This window comes from Scyliorhinus canicula, chromosome 3 (genome assembly GCF_902713615.1).
Source record: "Scyliorhinus canicula chromosome 3, sScyCan1.1, whole genome shotgun sequence".
Classification (NCBI taxonomy): Eukaryota; Metazoa; Chordata; class Chondrichthyes; order Carcharhiniformes; family Scyliorhinidae; genus Scyliorhinus; species Scyliorhinus canicula.
Genome location: NC_052148.1, coordinates 60,750,984 through 60,763,638, shown reverse-complemented (window position 1 = coordinate 60,763,638; position 12,655 = coordinate 60,750,984). Strand labels below are relative to the sequence as shown.

At 46.3% G+C, this 12,655-nt stretch overlaps 1 protein-coding gene across 1 annotated transcript in view; it reads left to right on the top strand.

The window, feature by feature from the left end:
* Window positions 1–12,655, top strand: part of slc45a2 (solute carrier family 45 member 2) — a 108,888-nt gene that overhangs the window by 78,833 nt on the left and 17,400 nt on the right. The window contains exon 6 of the mRNA XM_038790613.1: window positions 6,025–6,230. Coding sequence (XP_038646541.1) covers window positions 6,025–6,230 — 206 coding nt within the window. The remainder of the gene's footprint in view (window positions 1–6,024; window positions 6,231–12,655) is intronic.

Here is a 12,655-nt window from a genome sequence, read left to right as displayed (position 1 = left end):
CAAGAGTAGGAAGGCAGTGCAGGTGTCCCCTGCGGTCATCTCCCTGCAAAACAGATATACCGCTTTAGATACTGTTGGGGGAGATGGCTCACCAGGGGAAGGCAGCAGCAAGGTTCATGGCACCGTGGCTGGCTCTGCTGAACAGCAGGGCAGGAGGAAAAATGGCAGGGCTTTAGTGATAGGGGACTCGATCGTAAGGGGAATAGACAGGCGGTTCTGTGGACGCAATCGAGACTCCAGGATGGTATGTTACCTCCCTGGTGCAAGGGTCAAGGATGTCTCGGAGCGGCTGCAGGACATTCTGGGGGGAGGAGGGGGGGGGGGGGGTGGACAGCCAGCTGTCGTGGTGCACATAGGCACCATTGATATAGGTAAAAAATGGGATGAGGTCCTACAAGCGGAATTCAGGGAGTTAGGAGTTAAACTAAAAAGTAGGACCTCAAAGGTAGTAATCTCAGGATTGCTACCAGTGCCACGAGCTAGTCAGAGTAGGAATGTCAGGATAGATAGGATGAATGCGTGGCTCGAGAGATGGTGCAAGAGGGAGGGATTCAAATTCCTGGGGTATTGGGACTGGTTCTGGGGGAGATGGGACCAGTACAAACCGGACGGTCTGCACCTGGGCAGGACTGGAACCAATGTCCTGGGGGGAGGGGGGGGGGGGTTTCTAGAGCTGTTGGGGAGGGTTTAAACTAATGTGGCAGGGGGATGGGAACCGATGCGGGAAGTTGGAAGGTAGTAAAACAGGGACAGAAGCAAAAGGAAGTAAGGGTAAAAGTGCAAGGCAGAGAAGACATAGTCAAAAATCAAAAAGGGCGACAGTACACTTTACAGTGACTGAGGGGAGCTCAGTGAATAGGCCCAGTAATACTAAAAGGAATAAAACTGTAGATGTTAAGATTCAAAACAGAGGTAAAAAACCAACATAAGTGTACTTTACCTGAATGCTCGTAGTATTCGGAATAAAGTAAATGAGTTGATGGCACAAATCATCGTGAATGACTATGATTTAGTGGCCATTACTGAAACATGGTTAAAGGATGGTCACGACTGGGAGTTAAATATCCAAGGGTATCAAAGTATTCGGAAGGACAGAGTCGATGGTAAGGGAGGTGGTGTTGCTCTGTTATTTGAGGATGACATCCGGGCAATAGTAAGGGATGACATCGGTGGTATGGAGGATATGGTTGAATCCATTTGGGTGGAAATCAGGAATAGTAAGGCGAAAAAGTCACTGATAGGAGTAGTCTATCGGCCACCAAATAGTAACGTTAAGATGGGGCAGGCAATAAACAAAGAAATAACTGATGCATGTAAAAATGGTCCAGCAGTTATCATGGGGGATTTTAAGCTACATGTCGATTGGTTTAACCAGGTAGGTCAAGGCAACCTTAAGGAGGAGTTTATAGAATGTATCCGCGATAGTTTCCTAGAACATTATATAATGGAACCTACGAGGGAACAAGCAGTCCTAGATCTTGTCCTGTGTAATGAGACAGGATTGATTCATGATCTCATAGTTAGGGATCCGCTCGGAAGGAGCGATCACAATATGGTGGAATTTAAAATACAGATGGAGGGTGAGAAAGTAAAATCAAATACTAGTGTTTTGTGTTTAAACAAAGGAGATTACAATGGGATGAGAGAAGAACTAGCTAAGGTAGACTGGGATCAAAGACTTTATGGTGGAACAGTTGAGGAACAGTGGAGAATCTTCCAAGCGATTTTTCGCAGTGCTCAGCAAAGGTTTATACCAACAAAAAGGAAGGACGGTAGAAAGAGGGAAAATCGACCGTGGATGTCTAAGGAAATAAGGGAGAGTATCAAATTGAAGGAAAAAGCATATAAAGTGGCAAAGATTGGTGGGAGACTAGAGGACTGGGAAATCTTTAGGGGGAAACAGAAAGCTACTAAAAAACTATAAAGAAGAGTAAGATAGAGTATGAGAGTAAACTTGCTCAGAATATAAAAACAGACAGTAAAAGTTTTTACAAATATATAAAACGAAAAAGAGTGGCTAAGGTAAATATTGGTCCTTTAGAGGATGAGAAGGGAGTTTTAATAATGGGAGATGAGGAAATGGCTGAGAAACTGAACAGGTTTTTTGGGTCGGTCTTCGCAGTGGAAGACACAAATAAAATGCCAGCGACTGATAGAAATGAGGCTATGACAGGTGATGACCTTGAGAGGATTGTCATCACTAAGGAGGTAGTGATGGACAAGCTAATGGGGCTAAAGATAGACAAGTCTCCTGGCCCTGATGGAATGCATCCCAGAGTGCTAAAAGAAATGGCTAGGGAAATTGCAGATGCACTAAATTGCAGATTTACCAAAATTCACTAGACTCTGGGGTGGTCCCGGTGGATTGGAAATTAGCAAACGTTACACCACTGTTTAAAAAAGGAGGTAGGCAGAGAGCAGGAAATTATAGGCCAGTGAGCTTAACTTCGGTAGTAGGGAAGATGCTGGAATCTATCATCAAGGAAGAAATAGCGAAGCATCTGGATAGAAATTATCCCATTGGGCAGACGCAGCATGGGTTCATAAAGGGCAGGTCATGCCTAACTAATTTAGTGGAATTTTTTGAGGACATTACCAGTGCAGTAGATAACGGGGAGCCAATGGATGTGGTATATCTGGATTTCCAGAAAGCCTTTGACAAGGTGCCACACAAAAGCTGCATAAGATAAAGATGCATGGCATTAAGGGTAAAGTAGTAACATGGATAGAGGATTGGTTAATTAATAGAAAGCAAAGAGTGGGGATTAATGGGTGTTTCTCTGGTTGGCAATCAGTAGCTAGTGGTGTCCCTCAGGGATCCGTGTTGGGACCACAATTGTTCACAATTTACATAGATGATTTGGAGTTGGGGACCAAGGGCAATGTGTCCAAGTTTGCAGATGACACTAAGGTGAGTGGTAAAGCGAAAAGTGCAGAGGATACTGGAAGTATGCAGAGGGATTTGGATAGGTTAAGTGAATGGGCTAGGGTCTGGTAGATGGAATACCATGTTGACAAATGTGAGGTTATCCATTTTGGTAGGAATAAGAGCAAACGGGATTATTATTTAAACGATAAAATATTAAAGCATGCCGCTGTGCAGAGAGACCTGGGTGTGCTAGTGCATGAGTCACAGAAAGTTGGTTTACAGGTGCAACAGGTGATTAAGTAGGCAAATGGAATTTTGTTCTTCATTGCTAGAGGGATGGAGTTTAAGACTAGGGAGGTTATGTTGCAATTGTATAAGGTGTTAGTGAGGCCACACCTGGAGTATTGTGTTCAGTTTTGGTCTCCTTACTTGAGAAAGGACATACAGGCACTGGAGGGTGTGCAGAGGAGATTCACTAGGTTAATCCCAGAGCTGAAGGGGTTGGATTATGAGGAGAGGTTGAGTAGACTGGGACTGTACTCATTGGAATTTAGAAGGATGAGGGGGGATCTTCTAGAAACATATAAAATTATGAAGGGAATAGATAGGATAGATGCGGGCAGGTTGTTTCCACTGGCGGGTGAAAGCAGAACTAGGGAACATAGCCTCAAAATAAGGGGACGTAGATTTAGGACTGAGTTTAGGAGGAACTTCTTCACCCAAAGGGTTGTGAATCTATGGAATTCCTTGCCCAGTGAAGCAGTTGAGGCTCCTTCATTACATGTTTTTAAGGTAAAGATAGATAGTTTTTTGAAGAATAAAGGGATTAAGGGTTATGGTGTTCGGGCTGGAAAGTGGAGCTGAGTCAACAAAAGATCAGCCATGATCTCATTGAATGGCAGAGCAGGCTCGAGGGGCCAGATGGCCTACTCCTGCTCCTAGTTCTTATGTTCTTATGAGAAGGCAAATCCTCAATATTTCCTGAAACACTGCTAGCTTTCCTGACCAGATTTTCTGACACTGCTGACCCCATCCTGCCTATGGGAATGTGATCCAAGGGGTGGGATGGAGCTGGGAAACCAGAATGCCGGCTGGTGGTGTAATTATTAGCACCCGCATGTCTCCCTAACTGACCCCAATGAGAACTGAATATCCTGCCCTATAATTCAGAAGGCGTTTCCTGGGCTGTGAAGCACTTTGTGATATCCGAAGGTCATGAACGGTTCTGCAGGAACTGAAAACATCCCAGCAATGTGGGAATATTGTTGCCAAGTCAGGTCAAATGTAGAATGTGGATCAAGAATATTTGGTTGAAAATTAATGCAAGCAGTGTTTAGCTTTCAGGGGAGACAGTGTCATAGTGGTAATGTCACTGCTGCAGTGATCCAGAGACCTAGGTTAATGCTCTGGGGGCTAGGGGTTCAAAAGGCACCATGATGGCTAGTGGAATTTAAACTCAGTTAGTAAAATATCTCTAATTGAAAGCTAGTCTCAATACTGCTGACTGGAATTATCACCGGTTGTTCTTAAAACGCCCTTTAGGGAAGGAAAGCTACCATCCTTGCCAGGCCTGATCGGCATGTGACTCAATACAGACCAGCCTCTACCCTGGCCCGGGAAGAAGGCTGCCAGCCTGGGCGTAGGTGGCAGAGGCCGTCAGCGCCATGAGCAACACCATCTTCTGATACTCTTGACAAAGGGTCATCTGGACTTGAAACGTTAGCTCTTTTCTCTCCCTACAGATCATAGAACATAGATCAGTACAGCACAGAACAGGCCCTTCAGCCCTCGATGTTGTGCCGAGCAATGATCACCCTACTCAAACCCACGTATCCACACTATACCCAACAACCCCCCCTCACCCCCTCGCCTTACTTTTTAGGACACTACGGGCAAATTAGCATGGCCAATCCACCTAACCCGCACATCTTTTGAACTGTGGGAGGAAACCGGAGCACCCGGAGGAAACCCACGCACACACGGGGAGGACGTGCAGACTCCACACAGACAGTGACCCAGCCGGGAATCGAACCTGGGACCCTGGAGCAGTGAAGCATTTATGCTAACCACCATGCTACCGTGCTGCCAGACCTGCTGAGATTTTCCAGCAATTTCTTTTTGGTTTCAGATTCCAGCATCCGCAGTAATTTACTTTTATCCAATGTTCTGGGGACCTGGATTTGAATCCCACCAGGGAAGTTGGTTGAATTTGAATTCAAAATAAAAGTAAATTTGAATCTAAAAGTCTCACGATGGCCATGAAACCATTGTCAATTGTCATACCCCATCTGGTTCACTAATGTCCATGAGGTAAAGAAACCTGCCATCCTTACCTCGTCTGGTCTACATATGGCTCAGGGGTAGACAACAAATGCTGGCTCAGCCGGCGACGCCCACATCCCATGAACGAATAAAGAAAGAAAGCGGCTATAACCGGATTTGTGCCCGCAGTGAATATGTTTCAGAAGCTCCTGTAGTTGAAATGTTTCAATTAATTTGTTAGTTGAACTTCCTGGTTTCTAACTATACTCTAAAATGAGGAAAGTAACTTCAAAGAAATAGTCATTGACATGCTGCGTTCATTTTGAAAAGTTTTCTATGTGCCATTTCTGTGCAATTTAATTTTTAGTAAAAATGTCATCTTGCTACTATGTTTTCACATTTTTGGGAGGAATCTTCGCCACCTAAACTTAATTGGCAATATGCAAGTTTTTAAACTCACTCAAAGTTATATGCTTTAATTTATGTCACTTTATGGGAAGCCTGAGGCAGCACGGTGGTGCAGTAGGTTAGCACTGTGGCCTCACGGCGCTGAGGTCCCTGGTTCGATCCCAGCTCTGGGTCACTATCCGTGTGGAGTTTTCACATTCCCCCGTGTCTGCATGCGTCTCACCCTCACAACCCAAAGATGTGCAGGTCAGGTGGATTGGCCACAATAATTGCCCCTTAATTAAAAAAAAAATTAAAATAAATATCAAATTTCTGATTAATTCTGATTATGTGTCTCATCTAAGATATGAACCCATATTTATTTTTTCCATGTGTCTGAGACTTCAAATTCTGGAATTTCTAGCCTTTGTAGCTTGCAAATAAATCTCACGCACTACTCTTGAAATATGTTTAATAGTGTTTTCTCGCCCCTGATTCTCTTTCAGATTTGCAGAAGGTCCTTGTGCCAATAATAGGTTTGAAAGGAATGTACTTTGTTGGATATTTCCTGTTTGGCCTTGGAACTGGATTGATTGGCCTCTTTCCTAATGTTCTCTCCACACTGGCCCTCTGTGCAGCTTTTGGGGCGATGTCCAGTACACTTTACACTGTGCCCTTTAACTTGATAGCAGAATATCACAGGAAAGAAGAGGTAAGCTTATGGAGTAAATTGATGCAAAAAATAGGAACCATCTCCTTTTCTTGGAACTAGATTTTGTTACAAATACAAAGTTTATAAGATTTATGTTTTGGGGCCATTTCTATAATTTAAGGTAAAATGAAGAATGAAGTGGGTCATTGGACCTGCTTTGAATTCTGCCTGACATTAAGTCTGGGTGGCTTAGTTGTTAACGGCTTAAGGAGGGTGCACATTGATCTACAGGGAACAAGGTGTAAAATGTTCACACCTGTGGACAATGGCAAGAGCATTTTTGTTCACTGTGTAGACTGTTAGTCCCTGACTCTCACAGAGAGATTATTAATGCCAGGTTTTATAAACACTTATACTTCACATTGCCTATTTAATTCTAAACTAGAATGCAGTTGGGGGTCTAGCGGAAAGATAATTCGCATTTCTACCTAGGTACAAATGATTCACGTTACCATGGAGATGGCTGTTGTGAGGCGAGAAGTCCATAGAAAGACATTGTAGGATTGGGTTACAGGGTGCCATAAACCAGTACTGAACCTGACAGACATCAGTCAGTCTGCAAGAATCTGAGTGACCAAGTGAAAGAGAGAGAGAAAGAGCAGGACAATAGAGACAGTGAATTCTGCACTTGAAGCCGAGAAAATGCTGACTCTATTGCTCACCACATAGAATGCAGGTGGGAGCTCACACTCGAATTGAAGAGATTGAATTCATGAGGCGTTAGGAAGACTAGAAGATTGACCTGGCCTGGGCTAACTAGAGAAGGAATCTCCAGTGTAAACCTCACAGGGATTAGAACCTTAGAATTAGAAGTTACCAGGCTAGGATGGAAGAAGGAAAAACCCAAGTGCCTCTGATGATGTCACCACATAATCCTGTGACATACTATACAGAAGGGCATTGGTTACAATAATAACACCTGCCAGCATATATGTTTTATATTTTAACCTCCTTAATGCCCAAGCATTGTACAGAATGTTCAAATTATAATATACATACATAACGTAAAGAATGGCTTAGTTATATCACGCACTATTAATATCATGGATGAGATTGTTTGAACATAGGACCATAATGCTTGGAGTGATAGGTAACAGTTTATGACATGAGTTGCTCAGTAAATTGGACAGTGCAATTGTTTGTGCAGTTGACAGTGAAATGCTTTGAGACATGGTGGCTGTGAAAAGCTCTATATAAATCTTCTTTTAAGACTGAAAGGCCGAAAAGGTTTAGTTCACACATTTTAATCTAGCTCCAATCGGGCTTTTATTTCATAATATGAACAAAGGTTTCTGCACTTGCTGTCCATTAGGTGCCAGACGATCCTTCCTTTTTAACTGTACCAGTTAAAGATTTTTGAATTGTTGCCTATTGTTCAGCCTATGAGAATGCAGCTATCCCTTGTTTAATGCTTATAATATTAATCTTGCTAATTAAAAAGCGCTAAATTATAATCACTTTCCCAAAATAAAGCATGTAATAAAAGCGGGTTATGTTCCTGAACTGTAGTTTTTCCATTAAAAACCTATTGGGTGACTTGAACCTAACTCACCTGAAAATCCTTTTATAGCTTACTACTGGTGACATTTAGATCCTGTTGCCTGGCACCCCTCATTGTTTCCCATTGGACAGGCCTCTCTAGAGCCCTCGCTAGAAGGGAGAAGGGCAGCAAATAGGAGGGAATGAGAAAGGCACTAAAGTAAACCAGAGGACAGGGGTATGGGAAGGGTGTGTGGGCAAGATAAGAGATTGGAGTGCCAATGGACAAGAGGGGGTTCAGGGGGCTGGCGGGCATGAGGGGGCCAGGAGAGCCGGCAGCAGAGAGGGTGAGGGATTAGGGAGCCAATCGGCTGGAGGAAGGGGGGAGGTGGGAGGAAGAATGAAAAATGAAAATGGAGACAGCATTATTCGGGTAAGTTCCTTAATTAACAAGCCACACAAAAATCATGCTATTAGAATGGTACATATCTGTACTCTTTCACTGTCCGCTGCTACTGTATGTCATGCTTTGGAGACAGATTGATGGATGTGACAGTGATAAACAGTGCTTCCTCAGAATCAAACAATCTTGGGGGCTTCGAAGAGACCGTATCAAAGTCAAGGGCATAAACATAAAACCGGAAAAGGAACTGTATTAATACTGAGCCTTGGGGTCCCTCTCCCTCTTGATGGAGGGAGAGACTGGATCTTGCCCAGGGGCGCTTTAGTAAAAGGCGGGATTCTCCGCTGCCCACGACGGGTTGGAGAATAGCGGGAGGGCCTTCCCGACAGTTTTCACGGCCTCCCGCTATTCTACCCCCCCCCCCCCTCCGGCCACCCCCGACACTAATCGCTGCTTGCCGTTTTTTATGGCGAACAGCGATTCTCCGCAGGCCGATGGGCCAAATACCGCGGAGTTTACGGCCGTTTTCACGGCCGCGATCACACCTGCTTTCAGCATTCGTCAAAACGGCCGCAAAGTCCCAATCCCGGACAACCATGGCACCGATTGGCACGGCCGCACCATGGCCATGCCAAGGGTGGCATGGGCCTGCGATCGGTGGGCACCGAGCGCAGGCAGCGGGTCCGATACCCGCGCACTATTTGTTCTTCCTCCGCCCCGCAGGATCAGTCCGCGGGGCGGCTGAGGGGCATGACGGCCCGCGCATGTGCGGGTTTGACGCGTCTGCGTGATGACGTCATCCGCGCATGCGTGGGTTGGAGCCGTCCAACCCGCGCATGCGCGGCTGACGTCATCGTGCGCATCAGCCGCCGTGACTCTTGGCGGGCGGAGTTAGCGACGTTCGCTAACTCCGCGTCGCCGTGATTCCCCCGGCCCCGATACTAGCCCCGCCCGGGGGGGGGAGAATCGGGTCCCGGGACGGAGCTCCGAGGCTGGCGTGAAACGAGGCCAGTTTCACAGCACGCCGGATTGGCGGAGAATCGCGCCCCTTCTTCAGGTTGAGGCTGAGACCAATTCTTTGGTATTCTCCGTGAAAATGTCAAGCATGGCTTGGGGATTCTCTTCTGAAAGAGTGGCGATGACGATGTCATTGGCATACTGAAGCTCCACAAGATTTGTCAGTGTCCTTTTCTTCTTGAATTTCAACCAGTTGTGGTTGAATAGTTTCCCATCCATCCTGTAGATGACGTCAACTCCACTGGCAAGCTTGCTGTTGGCAAGGTGGGGGCGATGACACACATTCCTGCTTGTCTCCAGTCTTGAGGCCGAAGGCTTCTGTCTTATTTCCGTCGGTGAAGGCTGTCGCTGACATCTTGTCGTGGAAGTGTCAGAGGATATTGATTAATTTCTCTGGACAGCCAGCCTTTGACAGGGTCTTCCATAGCACTTCCTGATTGAGTAAAATGCCTTGGTCAGATTGATGATGACAATGTAGAGTGGTTGGTGTTGCTTTTGGTATTTCTCTTGAAGTTGTCGAGCAGTGAGGTATGATTGGAAGCCAAACTGGCTTTCCGGAATGATTTCTTCCGAGACTGGGAGAAGGCGCAAGCGCGGATTCGAGTGATGATCCTCCCAGCGATGGGGAGGAGGGAGATTCGTTGGTAGTTCCTACAGCTTGGTTGTCTCCTTTTTTGAAGATGGTGGCAATGATGCCATCCCTGAGGTTGGCAGCAATCTCTCCCACATTTTCAGGATCAGCTGATGGAGATGACGGGTGATATCTTCTCCTCCAAGTTTGAAAAATCTCCACTGGGATCCCGTCCACTCCTGCAGCTTTTCCATTCTTCTTGTGTTTAATGGTGGCTTCAACTTCATTCACGCTTGGTGGCAGTCCAAGATCATCTTTGATCGGGGGTGGGGGGATTCCCTCGAACACGTCCTCATCTATGATTGCATCATGGCTTATGAGCTCTTGAAGTGTTCTCTCCGTCGAAGACTGATGTTTTCTCTGTCTCTCAAAACGGTTCCGTCCTTACTCCGTACCAGTTTGAGGCCTAGGGTACATAGAACATAGAACAGTACAGCACAGAACAGGCCCTTCGGCCCTCAATGTTGTGCCGAGCCATGATCACCCTACTCAAACCCACATATCCACCCTATACCCGTAAACCAACAACCCCCCCCCCCCTTAACCTTACATTTTTTTTATTAGGACACTACGGGCAATTTAGCATGGCCAATCCACCTAACCAGCACATCTTTGGACTGTGGGAGGAAACCGGACCACCCGGAGGAAACCCACGCACACAGGGGGAGGACGTGCAGACTCCACACAGACAGTGACCCAGCCGGGAATCGAACCTGGGATCCTGGAGCTGTGAAGCATTTATGCTAACCACCATGCTACCCTGCTACCCCATATTGGGTATATATATTGCCTTGGTGGCACTAAAGAACCCCTGCATGTCATGCTTGTCAGCAAGAAGTTGCAGTTCCTTAGATTTCTCAGTCCATCATTGGTTCTTGATCTCCTTGTACCTCCGCCATGGCCATTTCTTGAGCTCTCTTCTTTGACTTTCTGATTATGTAGTTTTTACAGGCGTGGAGAGGAAGGTCTTGGATGGTGTGGTCATTCTCATCGAACCACTCTTGGTGCTTCCTGGTTTTGTAGCCGATGGTTTTCTCACAGCTTGTGATGAAGACTGTCTTCAGTTCTTTTCAGTTCTCCTCCACTCCATTAGAATGAACACTTTGGAGATTTTGGAGATGGCATTGTTGGAAGTTCACTAGCATGATTTGCTCCTGAAGTCGCTATACTTTGATCTTATTTATGAACTGTTCCTTCATTTTCCACTGCTTCTGTTGGAGTTTGATGCACATAGAGAAGCAGATGAGCTGATGGTCTTTCCAGCAGTCATCTGCACTGGTAATCGCTTTGTTAATGAAGGCATCCTTTTGGTCTCGGGAGCAGATGATGACTTAGTCAACCTTGTGCCAGTGCTTTGATCGTGGATGGCTCCAGGAAGTCTTGAACGTGTCTTTTTGAAGGAACAGCGTGTTAGTGATGACAAGCTGGTGTTCCGTACACATGAGCAGGAGAACCCGTTGGGAGTTGCAATTCCCAACCCCTTCCTTTCTGATGATTCCTTTCCAGATTTGGGAGTTCTTTCCAACTCTGGCACTGAAGTTCCCAAGGAGGATGATCTTCTCTTCCTTAGAAATGTTGGAGAACATGTTGTCCGGGGTGCAGTAGAAACCTTCTTTGGACTCATCATTGCATCAAGGGTTGGGGTGTGGACAATCATAACTGTTGCCTGCTGGTTCTCGGCAAGTTGTAGGCAAACGGTGATGAGGTGTCATTGATGTTGACAGGGATCTCCAAGAGTCGGTTGATGTGTTTGTTCTTGATGGCAAAACCAATTCCATATATCCTGAGCTTATCCTCAGGTTTTCCTCTCCAGCAAAAGGTGTAATCACTGCATTCTTTCCTGAACTGCCCTTTGCCTGCTCTTGAGGCAGGGCAGTGATGTCAATGTCAAAGTGCCTGAGTTCACGAGCAACAAGGGCAGTTCTCCCTTTCGGTCGATTGTTTTGTTCATTATCCATGGGGATTGTATATTCCAGGTTCTGGAATTCAGTTTAACTTTGATTTTCTGACCACAGATAGATGAGCCTGCTGTGTGTGGTTTTCCAGCCAGGTTGGGGACAGAACAGACCTTTCCCCATCCAGGGCAAGCAGAGTGGATCCTGAAGAGGAGCTGCTCAGTCATGAAGAAAGCTGCCAAAGCGCTTTCCCGTTCCTTTTTCAAGAGTGAAACGACTGAATCAAACTCCACCGCCTATGTGCTGGTCCAAAGCTAGGGAATTCCACATCCCATTGTCCTGTCCCCATCACCTCTCACCGATCTCCGCAGGGCCTGTCTGTGTGCTGGTTTCCTCTAGGGGAGTGTGCTGGTTTCCTCTAGGTAGACAGCTAGCGCAGGACAACTTTTAACGTGGTATGCCGTTGCACATCAGCAGACACACAGTGCTTGACAGGTAGGTCCAGTTTCAGTGGAATGCGAACCTCGTCAAATGGGGATCTCCCTATAGGCGGCCGGGAAATGTTTGTGCAGGCGTTGAGGGTCGGGCGCGTGGCCTATCGAGGGGTTTATTTTTCGGGTCCAGCTCTGCGTTCCGAGTCCACCATGGAGCACGACGCAGCCGCAGGAGGCCGCTGCCGTGCACATGCACGGCTTCCGACCCAGAAGTGCCACTCCACCAATCTTGGTGTCATCTGTGAACTTACTAATCAGACCGGCTACATTTTCTTCCAAATCGTTTATGGACACTACAAACAACAGAGGCCCAAACACAGATTCCTGTGGAACACCACTAGTCACAACCTTCCATTCAGAAAAACACCCTTCTTCTGCTCGCCTTTAACTTCTGTGACTGAGCCAGTTCTGTATCCATCTTACCACGTTACCTTTGATCCCGTGTGACTTCACCTTTTGTACCAGTCTACCATGAGGCACCTTGTCAAAGGCTTTACTGAAGTCCA